The sequence below is a fragment of the Ammospiza nelsoni genome, chromosome 6 (assembly GCF_027579445.1).
Source record: "Ammospiza nelsoni isolate bAmmNel1 chromosome 6, bAmmNel1.pri, whole genome shotgun sequence".
Taxonomy (NCBI): Eukaryota; Metazoa; Chordata; class Aves; order Passeriformes; family Passerellidae; genus Ammospiza; species Ammospiza nelsoni.
Genome location: NC_080638.1, coordinates 21123322 through 21143557, shown reverse-complemented (window position 1 = coordinate 21143557; position 20236 = coordinate 21123322). Strand labels below are relative to the sequence as shown.

At 37.6% G+C, this 20236-nt stretch overlaps 1 protein-coding gene across 1 annotated transcript in view; it reads right to left on the bottom strand.

Moving 5' to 3' along the window:
- Positions 1 to 434: 434 nt before the first annotated feature.
- Positions 435 to 20236, bottom strand: part of PDHX (pyruvate dehydrogenase complex component X) — a 33550-nt gene continuing 13748 nt past the window's right edge. Inside the window, exons 4-11 of the mRNA XM_059474661.1 lie at positions 17624 to 17829; positions 16259 to 16357; positions 11427 to 11598; positions 9827 to 9974; positions 7899 to 7957; positions 5085 to 5243; positions 2880 to 2944; positions 435 to 1621 (exon numbers count right to left, since the gene is read on the bottom strand). Coding sequence (XP_059330644.1) covers positions 1357 to 1621; positions 2880 to 2944; positions 5085 to 5243; positions 7899 to 7957; positions 9827 to 9974; positions 11427 to 11598; positions 16259 to 16357; positions 17624 to 17829 — 1173 coding nt within the window. The 3' untranslated portion in view covers positions 435 to 1356. The remainder of the gene's footprint in view (positions 1622 to 2879; positions 2945 to 5084; positions 5244 to 7898; positions 7958 to 9826; positions 9975 to 11426; positions 11599 to 16258; positions 16358 to 17623; positions 17830 to 20236) is intronic.

The following is a 20236-nucleotide window of genomic DNA, read 5'->3' as shown; positions in this document are numbered from 1 at the left end:
GAGATCTTCTTGTACTTTAAAGACAATATAGAAATTGATCCTTTTTTTTTTCCCCCACAGTAATACGAGGTTAATAAACAGCTTTGGAAAAATTGGAAGTCAATAGTTTCAAATTGCAAAATAATCCTCAGTAACCAATTTTAATATGGTTTATCAGTAAAAAACTCTTGGAAATAAAGAATGGCTATGTCCATTCCTGTACAGTAAACTATATCTAGTAATCAAAAATCTCTCCAGTCAAACTAATAGTTTGTGAAATTTATGACAGAAGAAGAAGCTAAAGAAGCAAACTCATTTATCAAAAACTCTCACGTCAGTTTAAAGTAAAGGCTGTCTTGCAAGTAGCTGTTTACTTGTTGAGTTGCTGCCATAATTAATTCCTACAAATCATTAGGAAAAAGCAATTGCACAAACCAGAATAAGACAAACTCCCATAATTCTATTGACAATTTATATTCTCATGAGGTCCTGTAAACACAGTTATTTCATAACATTTACATGCAATATGTGGTTCCATATTTATATGTAAGAAAGATACCAATCTAATTCTGTTAAAGATCAGGCCACTGCACTTGAGCCTCCAAGTTATATTTCAATATACACTGATGATGAAACACTTTCTACTTACATCTACATTCCATCCATGCAAAGAATAGCATTTATCAGCAACTATTCAGTGTGCAAAATTTGACCTTTCATACTGGGACCTCTCTGAGAATACTGCACAATTAAGTTCTGTTTTTTTCAATTCTTAAAGGAGGCTTTTAAGAAAGACTGGAACAAATTTTTAGCAGGGCCTGTTGCAATAGGAGAAGGGGTGATAGTTTTAAACTGAAAGCGGGTAGATTCAAACTAGATATAAGGAAGATTTTTACAGCAAGGGTGGTTAAAGATAGTACAGGTTGCCCAGAGAGGCAGAAGATCCCTTAACTCTGGAAACATTCAAGGTCAGGGTGGGTGGGGCTCAGAAGGCATCCCTGGTCATTGTAGGAGAAGCTGGACTAGACAACCTTTAAAAGTTTCTTGCAACCCAAATTATTCTATTATTCCCTTTTATATTTCATGAAGTTTTATTGAGGTTTTTTTTACAGATGAGATTGACTCTCCTATGCAAACAAGTGCCATTGGTACTATGTGTTTAAAGAAATGTGGTATGTTAACTTCAAAGTCTTTTAGCTTTACAGTACGAAACCTGGTTATTATAGAAGACTAAAATCATGAGTGTTTCACATTAATTAATAAATTAAATATTTTTAACTGTCCGTCTTCAGCTATTTACTCCTCTATACAGAAAAACAACCCTAAGTATATAATAGTTATCTATGTTGCCAAAACAGGAAGCAATCTTCACCGAGTTTAATTTAAGGCCAGTCGCATTGGATTCTCTATATTGGCTTTCAAGGTCTCCAGAAACTTTGAAGCCAGTTCATCATCCACCACCCGACCATCACTCGAGAGAGTCACTGTCATGAGCTGATGCTGCTCAAGTTTCTCATTCCCTTCTTCATCTTCCACAATCTTGAGCGCTGGTCTTGCTCGGCCCACAGCGAGGATGCAGGCCTGAGGAGGGTTTATGACTGCTGTGAAATCACTGATGCCAAACATGCCCAGATTGGAGATACTGAATAAAACAGAAAGGAGTTTCAGTAACATCAGAAATTACATATCACCTCCAGGAAATAATCTATATACAAGAACTGCTATAATTTAAATTTCCTCCAAGGCAAAACCCATTAAGTTAAAAATAGATCTGAACTGTTTTCAGTTGAGCACACCCAGACTCTCAAGGGTTTGGAATTTTTGCAATTAAAAATTATGCACCTTTTAAAAAGTCTCATTTCTTTACAGCAATGGATTCTTGCACTGCACACAATGAAGCCAGAAAGTAAGCCAGCAAAGCAATGTCTTTAAATATATTTTGCCTGTCTCTGTTCCAAGCCAAATGTCTTTTAGACTGAGCATCACAACTGCAGGTTACAATGGCTGCTGGTATCCACTAAGCAATAAAATTTGGGCATCTAGGTATCACAAGTATCACATGAAAACATTTCTGCCTGGGTCACCACCTGTCAAGTGGTACATTAGGAAAGGCTTGAATTCTTCTGTGACAAGTTGTCTATGGAGAAATCTGGCCCACCATCTCCTCCTTTCTGGTTACGGTTACAGCAAAGAGTGGAAAGAGGATTAAATGGTACAGTCCCACCATCAAATGGCACCACTGCCATGTTCACCACACACCGAGTCCTGAAGTGTCACATCCACCAGCTTTTTGAACACTTCCAGGGATGATGATTCAACCACTTCCCTGGACAACCTGTTACAATGCTTGACAATCCATTTCATGAAGAATTCTTTCCTAACATCCAATCTAAACTTCCCTTGGTGCAACTTGAGGCCATTTCCTCTCTTCCTGTTACTACCTGGGAGAAGAGGCCAACCCACACCTCACTACAACTACACTCCCTTTAGGCAGAAAGAGTGAAGAGTGGTATGGTCCCTCCTGATTTAACAATCCCAGTTCCTTCAGCTCTTCCTCACAAGATTTGTGCTCCAGACCCTTCACCAGCTCCACTGCCCTACTCTGGACACACTCCAGGACCTCAATGTCTTTCTTGTGGGGATGGAACCAAAACTGAACACAGGTCTCAAGGTGTGGCCTCACCAGTGCCAAGTACAGATGAAATGAACCTGTAGCAGGGTAATTGTTTCCCCCTGATACAAGACACTCAGTCTAGGTTTGACCCTCAGAACCATCACAAGGGGTTTCAATCTAAACAGAGCAAGATTTTAAAAGCAAGGCATTAAAAGACAGTGGAATAGCTGAGGATAAAACAGTTCTGAACCCATGGTGCATGTATTAAATGCTGCTAGAGTTTTACCTAAAGGATCCTCCCTGGTACTCTTCTGGTAACAATTTTCCATCTCTGGCCTTTTTTGCTAGAGCCTACAGAAAATGAAAGAAAACAGGCAGAGAAAAGAAAAACATTAGTGTGTTGTATTAGACTAATTCTTTTTATTTCAGTAAGACATTTTTAAGTACCACAGAGACATTAGGTAAGCAAAAGTCACTTGCTTTTGGATTTAGAGAACAGCAACACTCTTGTTCTATCTGCAATGATTTGGCAAAGAGACTAGGACACAAAACTTCATTTTCCCACCAATATTGGCTGTTCAATAAAAGCTGTTCTCTCACCTTCCAAATATTGTTCCAGTTTTTACAATGAAACCACCATTCTCTCTGGTGGTTTTAGATTATCTAGCAAAATACTGATGAGATAAATTAATAGTATTCCTAACATATTTGTTTAAAGAAACTGACATGTACCATTTCAGAACTTTCTACCAGACTAAATGAATGTATTTCTCCCAGCTAAACATTCAACCACCTTTAGAAGGGTGCCTTTAAGGTCACTCCTTCTGTGATCTCCATTTCATTTGTGAGACTTTACTTTAAAATTCAACAGAAGAAAGCTTCAAATACAGCCCAAGTTCATACTATGTTCCAAGATATGATCACAGAGCTGTACAAAATTCTAAAATTCATAATAAGCATGTAAAAGTTACAAAGATACACTAAGCTTTAGTTTAGGCTTTTTCTCATCTCTGAATAATTGGTGAAGACAATAGTCATGGGAACAGTGTTCACACAACAGGATCAATAGAAGCGTGATGCGTTTGTGCAATTGCATTATTTGAATGATGACAATCCAGTGCCAGGATGCACATGACCTGGAAAGAAGTCAACATTAACATGCAGCAGAAGGGGACAGATAAGCAATTACACAAAGACAGTGCCTGCCAAACTACAAGGGAGACTGACAGAGAATCAGCTGCAGTTCCGGTGTGTGCACATCAGGTACGTGTTTATTTCAGTAATTCAGTGAGGAAGCTGAAAAGTAAAATGATGTTAGTGTGGACACCTATGTCACACACATTCCACTTGAAAGGCAAGGGGAATGCTCACTATCATGGCCCCATTGAAAGTAACACAAGCTGCATTTCCATCATGGGAACTGCAGGACATTGATCTGTGGTAAGAGAGGTTTGCAATACTGCACACTATTACAGGTATTGGGGATTATAATGAAAGCACAACACTGAACAATGCTTCTCTTCTTGTCATTCTATCACTAACCCCACAACAACCTCAGCTGACCTTCCTCCTCAACTGGATACTAGTGTAAGGAATTGCTTTCACAACACATTCAGCATAAAGTAAGCAATATGGACTGGAAAAAAAATCTTAAAGACACCCATTGATGAATGCTTTGTGGTATAACCCATCTTTTTCTGCCACAACTTTTTGGCTGTTCCCCTCCATCAACACAGACTATTATGGCTTCTATAGTTTCACACAAAACGCAAAAATTTATGAAGTGCAGTACTGTCTAGTTTGGGGACACTTTTATGTCCTAGGACTGCATTCCTCAGATGCTGTAGGTCTTTGATTAGCACTCGTTAAATGACAAAAAATGGCCTGTCTTGGGACATTTCATCATTCATTCTACTTTTGCCTGCCAAAAACCACTCCTTTATCTGGCAACAACTGCCACATATCACTCTGACTGGCACCTGGTCTATGCAAAATACTGCTCATTAGTCTGAGGAGTTTAATGTTACATCCTTAACTAAACTGCATATTGGAAAAAAATGCAGACAGAAATATGTTCCATAATATAACTGCAAAGAGTAGAAAACGCAGACACAAGAAATTTTCTGGGTAAGGGAAAAAACACAAAAAAACCAAAATCTCAAACCCCAAGACTGGAAATACTAATGAAACTAGCATTAAGTAGCATTCTCTTGAGGATTAAAGAATTTCAATTATATTAAATTGCAAAAGTCTGTACAGGTTTATTTTTCAAGCAGTCTAGCCACCATTCAAATAAATAACACAATATTATTGTTGATGAAAAATGCAGTTGCAAAATTAATAAGAATTTTGAAGTGTAAGTAATGCTGAAACCGCTTTAGTTCCACTGCCTTTGTTATTACTGATGTGTATCTGGGTCACGCTACATTTTCTGCTACAGAAAACCATACAGCTGCTCCATTCCTCAGCCTGCTGCACATTTCAGACCCACCTTTGCAGAGGCAGCAATTTCCTTTATTCCCTTGGCAGCAACATCTTTTATGATTGGCGTAATGAGCCCTCGGTCCGTTGCCACGGCAATGGAGATGTCAATGGACTGCAGCCGCCTGCAGGCTTCCCCATCCCACGTTACATTCACATCTGGCATTTGCTAAAACACAGACAGACAATAAAAAAAAGACAGCTGTTAGAAGAATAACAGTGCAATCAGTTATTAAGAAAAAGGAAATTCCTTTAAGACACATAGCTACCAACAGGCATCCACCAAGCGAATTAGCTTGCTGATTTTATTAATTTTTACTTCATCAAAAAGAAGGAAATGTATGCACCAGAAACTAAAAATGGCAGGACAGACAGAAGTTTGTTCGGTGTTGCTAGGAAAAAAACCTCACATTACTTCAAATGCAACGTAAATTTCCTCACTGATACCACCTTATGATGGCCAGCATGTAAACCCTCAAAGCAATGCAACTTCTCCCACAAAATAAATCACAGGATGCTGGATCTTAAAGCATGGAAATGGACATCCTACTATACCCACATGTTTTTCACTGATTTCTCAAGCATGATTCCCAACAAATAATTTATGTTGCAGGTACACTCACTGTTATTCAGATGTTCTCCTAAAATGCATCAGATTATTTTTGTGGGTGGACAAAGTTAAAATTGAGATGTTCACTGATAATTTCATTTAGCTTTTTGAGTTTAATGAAATGAAGAAGATATTCCAGAAAAATTACAGGAGGGACACAATATCAAAAGTGACTGTCTATCTAAAGTAACTGCACTCCTAGGAAGAAGTGGTATGACAGTACTCTGTGTTTCTATTCTTCAACACCAGCATGTACAGTGGGGAAAAAAAAGAAGGAAAGAGAGAAAAGAAGAAAAAAGTATGTAGTATTCTTCTTTGCAAGCTAAATAAACTTCTAGAAGTCCTAAGGTTTAGACAGTTTTAAGATGCTCTCAAGCAGGTGCTGTGCAACTCAAACTCTTTATATAAAAAAGGTATTCAAAAGAGACTGTAGGGACAGAATTTGTCACTTCATAAATGAAAGGACAGCTGCTATAGGAGGTGTTGCTACAAAGCCCAGCCACTTGAGGATATCAGCCTGGAAGTTTTACTTCCTTTCTGCACCCTTCTCCCTCCTTGCACCAGAAAGAAGAATGGCTCTACTGGGCAGTCACCTGGTGAGCCCACTGGCACATTCATAAAATCTTGCCTGTCAGATATCTAGACCAAGCTGAAACACAGAAGCCATAACTGAAGTTGTGATATCCTAAGTGAAGGAGAAATTTAGCACGTTCAAGAACCAATACAAGCAGTATCTTGAGGTGTGTCAAACTGTCAAACCAGCTGCAGTCAGCTCATTAGAGCTAGAACAACACATTTTTCATTGTTCAGAAATAAAGTAGTAACAAAATATTCCCTGAAGAGCACTCAGAAAAGAGTCAAAGAAACTGCCTTGAATTTAAACTTGAAGATGTATTCACACCACCCAGCTTCAGGGAGGAGAGGTACAGGTGGAAGTGGGTTTTAGTTTTTTAAAGCAGTTGCCCACATCTTTCCCTAAAATACTGACAGCAAGTAGATGAGATGTGAGCTTGATCATGAACTTGTTTCCTGATATACTGAGTTAAATCTGTTGGGTCTTGTTTAATGTATTATTTTAATAGTCAAACAAATGCTAGCATAGATTTCTAACAAAGCAAGAGGATAGAAGAATTTTATTGATTACTTCCATATCAACACAATATTATTATCAGCTCAAAAGCTAACAGCCCCCTCAGAAGACAAAACACAAAACCTCTTGCTCTCTGTCTCCTGTTCCTTTTACCTGCTCTCTGGTGCAGAGATAAGTTATCCATCACTCCCAGCAGTTTATGGTAAACTTTGGGTATCACTATTTCCTCACAAAAGGTTTCATTAGACCACTAAAAAAGCTTCTTGTTATGTACAAATCTAACAAAGCACAGCACACATATTTAGCCCCTCCTTTTGTTTTGGTATTAACTTGCAGAGGTTTTTTCTCAGTCTAAATAAGGCCTCAAATTTCTCTCAGGCACTTGCTTATGAAACTGTTTAGAACCCTCTCTATTTCCTGTCCAAATTATACATTGAGCTATACCTCTTCAAATTATACATTAATATTTAGTACATGTTCAGCTAGAAATCTGTTAAGTCTTTTCCAGTCCAGTGTTCTCTCAATTCCATACATCCATAGGAACAGGAACACTCCTCCAACTTAAACATAAATTCCTCTCAACCTTTAAACAGTTTGAATTATCCTCACAAATGAGAAAACCAGCTCTCACATCCTTTCCAATGTTTTTATATTATTATGAGGTAATCCAGGCCATGAGAATTCCTAGCAATGAGCAGAGTGGTTGCCAGAAGAATTTTTATTTCCAAGCAGGTATCATTCAATGTGCCATCAGAATACACCTGAGGTAATAACAAGGTTTGTGTAAGACTTAGATAAAGACTTGCTTATAACTAAAAGAAATAAGATGTACCTAAGATTAAATTAATGATCTTGGCAATGGCTGTAGTTTGCTGACTAAACAACTACTATGATTTGCAGATGTTAACTGCAGTAAGTGGATCTCCACTAAGAAGTTCTCATTTTTATAGTTCACAGCGTATCCAGTGAAACCTGGAAACCTAAAAAAAACTGGCAATAAGTAATACAGAATTACCAGCTTTACTGTGATCCCACTCATATCTCCATATACTCACAAAATACTCTGCTTGTCTCCTTGGGAGTTTACTACTAAAATATATTCTTAAAGTCAATTATTTGCTTACCTTCAGAGTAACTGCTGTTGCCTTGATAATAAAATCATTTACAGATACTTTAATGTCATCTGCAAAGGGAAACAGAAAAAATTTTTAAAAAGATAACAATCATTGTTTGTAAGATTTGCTTTATCAGCATTTGTGTGATGACAAGATTCTAGTGATTCAGCAGATTTATTTCTTAGAAGCATTAACAGAAAGTCACTTATCTTCAAAATCCAATAATAAAAGAGGGAAAACTTTTCCCCCCTTGGGACAAAAGGCATATCCATCAAGAAAAATCTCATGCAAAGACACTCAGGAGAGTTTCAGGAGACTAAAACTGGTAACTAAAATCAGGAGTGGCATCAGAAGCAGGGATAAGAGATACAAAGCAGATTAGGCCATAAAATTACCCTGAAATGCATGACATTTACACAATATTAAACTCATCATTCTCACAATACAAAAAAACTACATTACACTTCCATCACCATCACCACTCTCAGCAAAACTGATCAAGTAGCCAAACTGCCTAATTTTCAAATCTGGTTTATGGCATATAACATACACATCTTTAGAAATATTTTTGCAAGGGAAAATAATTTATAAATAATTATATCAAGTGAAATATTCTTAAGTCATCATAAATTTAGAGGAGTGAACCAAGTATTCACTTACCACATAACTGGCCTGCAACATTTGCCATGATTAGTAATCTATGTGTAGGAAGAGAGACAGCATTCCAACAGAACATAATGGAACTTTCAATTCTAGGCTGCACTGACAGAATTTCACATCAGACAGACCTGTACCTTCATCATCAAACATACACTGGTTTCTGTTTACATGCTACATTCCTAACCCTTGGCAAAAATGTCACTGTCTGGTAGTAGAGCAGGAATACAGTTAAATGATCCACATCTGGTAATATTTTACCCTGCATCACTGAAGTTTATAATAGTAGAAAACCCCACAATTTCCTTCAGAGGAAACAAAAATCTACCAGGACAAGCTCTGTAATTCAATTTCATGCAAAGACATATGGCTTTTCCACCTCTGCATTTAAAGGAAATACTCATTAAGAATCAACAACAGCAGGAGAGGTGTGAAAAATTTCAAGTGAGTCTTCCTAACTAAGATCCTTTTTTGGTTCATTCCTTATGAACTGCTGCTGCTTAAAGAAAATATCAACATCAGAAAATGTCTTTGGCATTCATTTGTGAATAAGATACCATTCGGAAAAATAACAGGTAGAAAAATCACCTGGGTACTGTTGCATTAAAAATTAGTCACTCAAAACTCCAGTAGAAGGAAAAGCAGCTCCTGTACCATCATCTAGAAAACCTGAATATATCTGTCAAATTTAATTTTAGACCACACAAACAGATAAGCATGGGCTAGTCACTGTACAGAACAGTTGGCCTCAGTTTCTCAATCAGCAGAGCAATAAAAATGTAAATTAAAATATTTTGCTGCATTATTCTGAATGAGAGCTCACATGGCTTAGGAAAGCCACTATTTGAACCGATAAGCTTTCAAACCATGGCAGTAACCCTGAAGCTTTAGATCAACATTTGAAGTGTCTTAGACCTAAAATTATTTTACCCAAGTCAGAGACTTAGTACCAGTCTAGGAGGTGAATGTCTCCATCACCAAACAGAGCATCACTAGTGCTTATGCAGCCTGGTAATTGTGGAAAATAAGACTTCAGAGTGATGTGTGAGTTGGCAAAGTAACACCCCTGTCTCCCGGTATCCTGACAAGTTGTCCAATTCAACAACTGCCAGGAACTACAGCTTGAGTCCAACATACTGAAAAAACCCCTATTTGAATGCATAGTGGTCTACCTAGACAAAATCTCCACCTCCTGGGGAAGTTTATGTAAACAGGAAAAATTAAATTATAGCATAACCAAATTAGTATTACCACACGTTAAAGTGAATCAGACTACTAACCTTTGGCCAATTCTTTTCTTAATTTCAAAACAGCATCAATGGCACAGTCAGCAGCGGCATATGCATGAGGTATGGTGGTTTTAGATTCTGTTAATCTTTTAGCAATAACTCTTCGGATGTTGCTAGCTGGGATTTCCGTGAACGTGCCCTAAAGAAATCACATGATGCATTTTAAATACCAGGACAGCAATCAGTTCCCCTTTGCTGAAAGTACTCCAGCATTTATGCATTAGCATCAGTGACTTCTGCCCATGTCAACTATCCCCTAGGTATGTATCCCATGTGTATCCCCCAGGTAATGTATCCAAAAGGGATACATTCCAATTACTGAAATTAATATGACAAAGACCATTGAGTGTTCTAGTCTATTCCTATTAACTGGGATCAACACAACAGGTTTTACATAACAATTCCATTTTATTGTATAGAATTACCCTTGCTTAAAAAAATAATCCAAATATTGAGGCATTTATTTTCAGCCAGAGTACAAAGGCACTGTTCCATTTTCCAGACTTGGCATATTGCTCAGATTATGCTTTTCTCCATTTAAATTATAAAAAGAACACCTCCTCAGTAAGCTACTGCTTTTTTAATTCCCTGTGTAATTCCTTAAGACAGGCTTTATTGCATCTTTTCTGTTATTCTTCTCTCTCCTTCCAGATATATCCAATAATGTTTCAATCGCCAACTTCTTCCTAGAAGCAGGTCAACTTGCAAGAAATCTCTTAAAATATTAGTGACTACAGAAGGCAAGAAGATAAATGATTCTGTAAGACATTATTCTGTATACTTAATCTTTAGCACATATCCCTTGAACATATAACGATTCATAGACTCCTTAGTACATATTCAATAGTACTCAACACACAATAAATTGCAATATGTATGTTCTGATGCAATCATAAAAACATTTTATTCTGTAATGGATCTAAGTCTGAACTTTTGAGCTGTTTGGCTCTTTGTAAAGTGCAAAAAAAGGGCAGCATTTTCTGAATATTATGAATTGTAGCTACATTGTAAACTTCAGACTAAAAAGATAAATCTAATTTAGTTCTAGAGCCATAAAATGTTTTTCATAAAAGCTTTTCAATTTCTACTGATGTCTATTGCAGCAAAGGCATTTATTCTTTAAAAAAATATTTTCTGGTATTTCCAACATTTCAATTTAACATAGAAACTTACTTAGGTTCTAGAGTTTGCAGAATTACTCTCCAAGGCAACCACCAAGAAGCCTTTTCCTTCCTCACTTCTTGACAACTCATTAATGGACACTTACATCTTGCAAGAAAGCAAACTAATTAAATACAGTAAAAATAAATCATCATTCTAGTTTCTCCAAGGCCTGCAACATAAATTTTTCCATCACTTTAATTTGCAAGCTTCACAAAATAGTATGCAGACCACCATTTCAAGGATTTCACAGTTTTAATTACATTGCCTTAGAATCACTGAGACATACTAAAAACTGCAAATCCCTGAGCTGGGCATATGGGTGGCCTTAGTTTCCTTCCTCTCTCTAGATCTAGAAGTCTCAGAGCTACTGAAGCAGCTTTTGCACTGTTCAGCTGTAGCAATACTGAAATGTTAGCAGAAGTGTTACCAGTGCAGGAGGTTGTCCTGGTTTGGAAACTGGTGGAATTGCTGGCCTTGGATAAGAAGTCACGGCTGGTGCTTGCGAAGGAGAAGGCACTGCAGCAGGAGCTGGAGAAACCACAGGTTTCAGTTCACTGGGTTTACCTTTCTGCTTCTCTTGCAGAAGTTTGAGAGCATCCCTGGGGATTAAACACAGTGAAACACTGACAACAAAGAAGCTATTTAACAATTACCTGAGTACTACTATTCCATCACTTATTCTATTTAATTAGCCACTTCCATACATTTAAATTTCTGCTGCCAAACCAAACATTAAGAAGGTGATTATTATTAGAAGATATTAATTTTGTGCTGCCTTTGTGGTATCTTTTTAGTAAATTCTCATTAACTTCTATGAATAAAAGGGCCTGAATATGCAGTAACAGAAAACATTTGTCTTAGAGAAGCATAACAATCATCATCACTAACTGTAAGCATGCAAAGTGATTTTTGAAATGCACTGAAAATTCTTCTAAATGAAACAGTACATTTATTCAGGCTACAAAGTCTAAAGTAAAAGCTATTTCTTCTTATATTTGTAATAATCTGAATTTAATGTAATTACTTAGTGCTAAGAGGGAGCTGAGTAATATATTTATCACTCATTTCTGTGCACCTTTCTGACAAATTTGCAGAGCGAGGCACAGATGTTATACAGGCCCATACTTCCTAACACCACACTGGAGATACAACCCAAAGTGTTCTGCAAGGATTCTTTACTGATACAGCTACCAAGACAAAATTTTCCTGTTGTGGGCACAGTATGACAGAGAGGAGAGACTCCCATCTCCAAGCCATGACACTGTGTCTGCTCCAGGTGCACTGCACTCATAAAGCAACAAGCTAAAGACCAGCACCTACAAGGCTGGACAGCAATAACTGCATTTCCACCACCCCTGCCAATGGCAAGGCAAGTCAATTGTAGATCTCCACTCTTTATTCTCCAGATCTGCTAACAAATGCCTGCATAAGATACCCCAGACAAATCTCTATGATTTCACCAAGACACAGCACGTACACAAAAGTTCATTTCCACAAATTGGCAGAAGAAATTAAAATAAATTAAAAATCAGACTCCTTACAACACTTCCAAGGTTTTGAAACATAAGCCATAAATACTAAACAGAGCTACCTAATTTCAGTACTGCTTGAGAGACTATTCTTGAGTGACAGCCAAGAGTTTGTTATTAAATCTTTATAGAAAGAACAAAATCTCAGAACATTATGCATTCTCCATTCCTCCTAAAAAGTAGTACTCCAGAAACAAGAATTAAAAATTGAAAACCTCTGCAGAATGCCTCTTACCATTGCTGACTTGCTTCAATTTATTTTTACCTTCAATACATACTTCAACAAACAATATTGAAAACAAAAAAAGCAAATGAGCTCAAGATAAATTTTTTCCTAATTAAAAGTAGTTACTTGTTTTCCCAAATTAATATGCTCACCAAGATTTGTTTTAAAATTAAGTTTATATTATTTGACACAACTACTGTATCAGGGAAAAATATCAGATTGGATAGAACGAAAATCATTCTATCAGCATGACAATTTGAGCCATAAAAAGTAACTGCATGACATAATGCAAGCTTTTTGGTTAACATTTAGAAGCTACCAAAAATTTGTTAAGGGCTTGCACTTGGCAGTCATTGGAGAGACCATCTGGTTTTGGTGGTTTTTAGTGTGTTAATTGGAAAACATATTGCCAAAATTAAGCTTATTTTTAGATTAAAAGATTTGCTCAATACTTTCTGAAACTAACTTGTACAAAAGGCACATATATAAAAATCAAAGTTCACATCTATTTGTTATACATAGATATGAATAGAGATCCTCCATCAATTTCAAATTATTTAAGTGGTTAAGAAAAACAGGTACAGCAGTGTTATGACTGTCATGGTTGCAACACTGCATATAAGCAGAATATAAGCAGAGTTAGAAGAGGCATCTAAGCATATAAAATTAAACAGCTTTAAGTTAAAGTCAGGTAAGTAGATATTTTACTACAACTGGAAAAGGAAGGGTTGGTCACATCTTTCCAACAACTCTATAAACTTCTATCAACATGGGTCAGTAACAGAGGAAGAGAAGAAAGGCAACATCAAAGAGCAGCCTACTTTGCAGAAAAGATGAAAGTTTAGTAAACATTTATTAAACCAAAATATGCTTACCAAACTGTTATTATTAGAAATATGCAGATTCTGGCAACTTTGTTAGACTTCAGTTTACCACTACTACAGAAGCATGTAGTCTTTTTACTTCATGTTACCCAAAACCCAAAGAATGGTGAAAGCAAACTGAGTATTTTGTGTTCAAATACTTTTCTTGATACAAGCTAGGTTACAGACACCTAAGAATCACTGAGGATCCAACAGTGCAACAAGAGATGCCTGGATTGACACAAGCTTCCTGTGGTGGCAGTTACTGTTACTAAATTGCACCCAACCCCTTTCCTATCTTTCATATTCCCTTTCCACCTGTTTATGCCTGTTTACTCATTCATAGATTCCCTGCAAGAAGGCAAATGGGTAGCAGAGATTCAGAGCACATCAGATACCTCCAGGTATCACATTTACTGCACTATCATTGTAGAAGGAACTCATTCCTCCCATATAGCAGGTAACAAATTGCACACAGCAGAGATCCCAGGGTCAGTTCATACTCCATACATACACATGGATTTAATCTCCAGAAAAAACAGCACTCCATGGGTGTGCTGTGCGTTCTCTGCAAGCTGAAAATGCCACTCTGACTTAACAGCTGGGAGCAACAGGGCCTCAGAAAAGCACAGTTCTCAATAACCAGCCTCTTCATGGCTACATTTATAAATCTCTAGACCACTATGAAATAGAATGGGAAAGGGCAGTGGTAGCTGAAACAATCCATTTTAATACAGCCCTCCCAAACAGTGTCTGAGCTGATGAGTAGAAACATGGTATAATCTTTGAGAGAATATCTGAGTTACTTTGTACTGGCACACCAATTTTCTAGGACATTTCTAGGACATTTTTGAAGAAAATTGTATTAAGTGATATATGAGGATATTACTTAGAAATAACAAATAAAAAACCTCTGGCATTCCTAAAAAAAAAGAAATCACACACAAAACCAACAACAAAACAGGCAGGAAAAAAACAACAGTAATTCAACCTTGAACAGACACATAAGAGAAATATAAATAAAAGTATCCAGATCAATAAAATAAAGTATTGGCCTACTAAGTGAGAGGGTCATGACAGAGAACACCAGTAGAGTGGAAGTTCCAACTGCTGTTGCAAGTTTTACAGTGAACTAAATTTAAAGACAGAAAGTTGGGGGAAAGAATCTTGCTTGCTTATGTAACTTGCTATCTTTCTTTCTTGTAGTCTGGTGAGTGCAGCAAAGGAAATATTTTCCTGAATATCTACAGCAGCTCTCTATAAAAATCCGCATATTTCATTGCAAACTGAATATAATAACAGTCTGTAGGCATCTGAAAAATTAACCCCATTTCAAAAGAATGGTTAAAAAACCCCAGACATTGTTCATCTTAAACTGACATTTCATAGTCAAATCTTTTGTATGAAAAAAACAGTTTTAAAAAGAAATTATTTTGCTAGACAATTCTCATAACTACAGAAAAATCTTTGCTAGATCTCCATGACAACTAGGAAGTGTTAATTGGTTAGCTCAAAGTCCTAGAGGGTTTCCACCTGCCATAGCCTCATTACACACCATAAATTACCATTACACTTACATAACTAAGAAAGAACTCTCTCTGATGATTTGCTGTTACATAGCAGATTCTACCTATTCAATTCCTTATTATATCTCAATTCAGCCAAAGGTCATAAGGAAAAAAAAAGTTTTGAAAAACTGTCAGCCACTTTTCTGGCTCCAGTTCCAAGTTACACTGACCTGGTCCTGGTTGTCTCTGAATGGAACTAAAATAACAGTAGCCAGCAAAGTCTGTTGTAAGTGAATGATGGTATTTGTCAAAAGAAATAATTTTCCTGAGAACAAAAATATTTATTTCTGCCAAAATCCTCACTTCCAATAACATACATAGTCATGTGAAGAGAATGCATCATTTCAAGGCTAAATGCACCAAATCTACCACATGTTTTTGTACTCAATTTTCTCAAAGGCTTGAGTGCCAATCATTATATTGCAATACTCAAAAAGGTATAAAAAAGTACTAGTTCATAACAAACCACACCTTGGTAAACAAACATGTTTTAAAACATAGTGAGGAAAGCAAAATGGGAGAAAAACAGAATTCTGGAATTTCTTATCATTACACTTCATTGCTTTCCCCAGCCTAATAAAAATAGGAAAAAAAATTAAAATTCTGACAGATTTCAGAACAGAACTACAGGAAAAAAAAAAAAAAAAGATCTAGATCTGAACTCCCTCAAGAAAAGGAGTTGAAAAAAATACTAGAAAACTGGCTTTTATTTGGGCTCTGTGTGCATCTTGGGAAGTAAAATTCTTGAGCTCCACAGTGGTAGCTAATAGTGCTGCTTAGGAGGCAATAGGCACCATTAGGCTGAGCTGCAGGAAATGTGACAGCAGTACCACACAGCTAAGATGGAACTTAAAAAATACAAATATGTGTTTTGGGTTTTTTTCTAATTAAGGCCTTCTTCAAATACTGCCAAATCCATTCTCCCTATCTTTTCAACAGATTTTTCAAGTTTAACTATACCTGTCCACAGCAAAAAATGGAACAAAGACATGGCTTTTTTAATAAGCAAACTTTCATCTTATGGAGGTTACTCTAATATCAAAAGTTGTAGGTTTACCAAATTCTCTACATACTCTTTAGTGAAGATTCCTCGAGGCCCAGTAGGTGTAACATTGCTTGGATCTAGTCCGTGTGTCTCCAGAATGTTGCGAGCTGCGGGACTCAAGCGAATCCTGAAGAAATGAGGGGGGAAACTTAAATTATTTAAATAGCAAGATTAGCTTATTTCCTTTATGTACATCAAGAGAAACTACATTTCTCTCTGGTCAACTACAAAGCACAGCACACTGGTACAGAGTAGTCAGTGCATCTTAATATGATTTGCTTTCTGAAATGAGGAGAAAAGCCAACATCTAGAGAAAATGTTTTAGAATTCTTAAATACAAAACAACAACACACTCGTAAAAGAATAAATACTTGGTTTCAAGTCTTTCCACAAAAATCCCCTATTCATTATTTCCCAAAGGAGACTATATTTGCACCTCATTGAATTTTAAGAATAGTCCATTAAGCCCTTGCCAAAAAACCCCATGTCATAAGTGATCATTTGGTTCCAAACATGCTGATACATCTCTAAGAGTTGCAGTGAAACAGCACTTCTGTTCTTTGGTACTAAAATGAAAGACATAATCCTTCCAAGGATCCTTTTGTGGATTATCCATCTGCTGCAGGTAATACCTGGGCAATGACCTCAGCTGCCATCCACCTGCATGAGAAAAGCCTAGATGTTGGCAGCATTTAGAACACAGCAAACCAGCAGACAGAAAAGATAATGAGGTTTGGGAGAGAAAAAAAATAAGCACAAATAAGGAGTGATACCTCCAAACAGGATATATCCTGGGACACAGAGTGATTATAGATTATTGCTACCTGACTAACACCCTGGAACTGACCCCTCCTCCAAGGTGTTTGCAATGCTTAGAATACCAACAGATCCAAACCAAACTAACAAAGAGCACATAAACTGACTGGTTTAAGTTTTTTGCACTCCACTGTTATGAAAATATTAGAATAATATTTTTCCAATATCAAAAATGCAAGAGCTTGTAAAGACTTTGGAGTGTGCCATTTCTTTATTTTTTCTCCTCAAATAAATAGAAAACAAGTCACAGGTACACCTGGCATCTGATGCATAAGCATTATTGTCCATCCTGTATTAGCACAACTTCTTTCCAAACTGTAAGCTTAGTAGCCTTCATAATTTAACTGCAGGACAAGAATATAAGTACATTTAATTCTATTATCATTATGCTGTTTGAATTGACTTACTGGGCTTATGAGCAAAGAAATAGTCTAGGCCTGCAAGGTTTATCTTCTCACTCATACTGAAACACTCTCAAAATAACAGCTACTAGGTAAAAAGGGACAAAAAGTATTTCTTGGTTCAGTTCTTCTGATCTAATGAAGAGTTCCATGTCACAACAAACATAGAAACTTACTGCAATTTCCCAGGTTGATGCTGCAGTTTAGGAGAGGCTGAAACTGAAGGAGCTGCAGGAGCTGAGGCAGGTGCAGGTGCTGGTGGAGCCACAGAAGGTGGACTTCCAGCATCAGCTGGTATTTCAACTTGCTTCCAGTCCTGGCCTTCCTCTACCAGCAGACCAATTAGTGAGCCCAAGCGAACATTTTTGCTTCCTTCTTCCACCTAAATTAAGAACATTAAGTTACATATTACACTGTCTGCTCTGATATGACTAAAACCATTAGACTTCAAAGTTTCAGGCATATTAACAACAATTCATCAGTAAGATATATCCTATTTTATTGCTACTTATAATAAGATATTTCAAGACTGAAATTAATTATAATTGCTGTTATAAGGAGAAGAACATTAAAGTATGCCCCAAACCTCATACACCTAAAGTTAGCACTCAGAAATCAAAGTAACTTTTTATACACACAGCCTTTGCAGCTCAGAACTAGAATAGAAAAAGAAAAATTGTTACAATTTTGCTTAACTTTTCATCTCCTGGATTTTTGAGTCACTGCTACATTTTTGTTACTCACAATAAGAAAACCTCTGCATAAACCTCAATGAACCCTAGAATCTCAGATGTAGAAAGAGCTGAAATAAATAGAAGGACTCTAGGGTACTGGGATGAGAGGCTGGACACAAGCTAACAGTGTGGATTAGCAGCCCAGAAAGGCAAATGCAGGACTTTGGCCAGCAGGTTGAGGGAGATGATTCTGCCCCTCTACTCCATTTTTGTGAGGGCCCACCTGGAGTGCTGTGTCCAGGTCTGGGGTCCTCAACAACCCATGGACCTGTTCAGAGTGGGTCCAGAGGAGGGCCACAAAGATAACCAGAAGGCTGAAGCACCTCTCCTACAAAGACAGGCTGAGGGAGATGGGCTTGCTGAGCCTGGAGAAGAGAAGGCTTTGGAGAGACATTCCAGCAACCTTCCAGTGCTTTAGAGGGTCTTATAAAAGGGAGAGAGAGGGTTTTTTTATACAGGCAGGACAAGGGGCAATGGTTTTACAATCAGAGAGGTTTAGATTAGAAAGAAATGCTTCCCTCAAAGGTGGAAAAGCAGGTTGCCTGTGAGGGTGGTGGATGCCCTATTCCTGGAAGCGTTCAGAGCCAGGTTGGATGGGGCCCTGCACAACCTGATCTAGTGAATGGCATCCCTGGCACAAGATGATTTTTAAGGACTCTTACAAGCTAAAACATTCAACGATTCTATGTAGCCAAGAAGAGTCAAAAAAATCCTAGCTTTGCTACCAAACCAACAAAGCACAGGTGACCATGACAGGGAGAAAAAATTGGAGATAAAGTGAACAGAGAAGTTCACTTGGGGCTTCTGCCCCAAGTGCCCCAAAATTCCCTTGGGGCTTCTGCCACTGCACCATAGTGCCTTAGTCACTAACAAATACACACTGAAGTAAATGTTTATTTCCTCCACTGGAAGAAAAAGAGACTGAACTTGCACTGACTCATTCTGCAGTGGAATTTTTATACAAAGTATTTTCCATACCAATTCTTATTTAGGTCATGAATAAGAAAATGGTAACAGATACTAATGTTAGGGAAACTTCCCTGTCTGACCATCCAGGAGCCATTCTGGCAGTCAGTCTCACCACATGAGGAGGGACCAAAGCCCCTTCAAAGTGGGTGGCTCCAGTAACCCCATGGGTGCCTGACCTGGCTCCCTGCAAACCCTGCTCCCACATATAAACAGGTCTTCCTCACCAGATTGACCTGGGTTTTCCACAGCAGAATCTCAGACACCTGGATCCCTAAAGCAATTTCAATTGTGGCCCAGTATCACAACACCAGCTCAAGCTGGTGCCTCTGGGGAGGGACCACAAAAAAAGGAATTCCCATGCTTTCATACCTTCAGTCTGGGGTCTTCCTACTGAGTCCTTGGCTCCTGCTGTGTCCCAGTGTCCAGTCCCCTGGCTGGTGCCACAGGTCCCTGTGCCCTTTGCTGTGCAAAGGATCAGCACCCAGTAAAAGCCCCTTTTCTGGTGTCCCCACCACATTCCCCACCCAGGGAAAAACCTGCAGCTGCACACCCAGTACCTGCTCGAAGTCTATTCCTCAACAATTAATTACAGTTCTTAAACAATCATTCATCATCTGTTATGTTCCAAATTGAACCATATTTTAGGAAAAAAAAATCAGTGTTAATTTAAGAAGCAACTCAACTGAATAGTCATCATTCTGAAATTAGCCTTCTAATATTTCATTCAGTTATTTAATCTTTTACTGCATTTTACACTGAATCAGATGTGATCATTAGAAGACCTATTCAGACAGAGAAGAACTATATATGCATGAGTTTCTATTTTACTGTTAGCCTGTTCTTCCTAAACCATACACAGATTATACAATCAAGAAAAACCAAGAAGGGTTACAGAAGTTGAATTAATTTAACCTAATGAACCTCCTATCTTTAAGTGCAAAACCCAAAGCATTAAGCAGACAGTGTGCTCATCTGACCCAAGTTTGCCACACTGAACTCTGTCAGGATGGTTCAGAATTGTAGCAGGCATCAAAGGCACACACTTTTGCCTCATTTCTTTAGGAAGTGAGTGAAATCCAGCCAGAT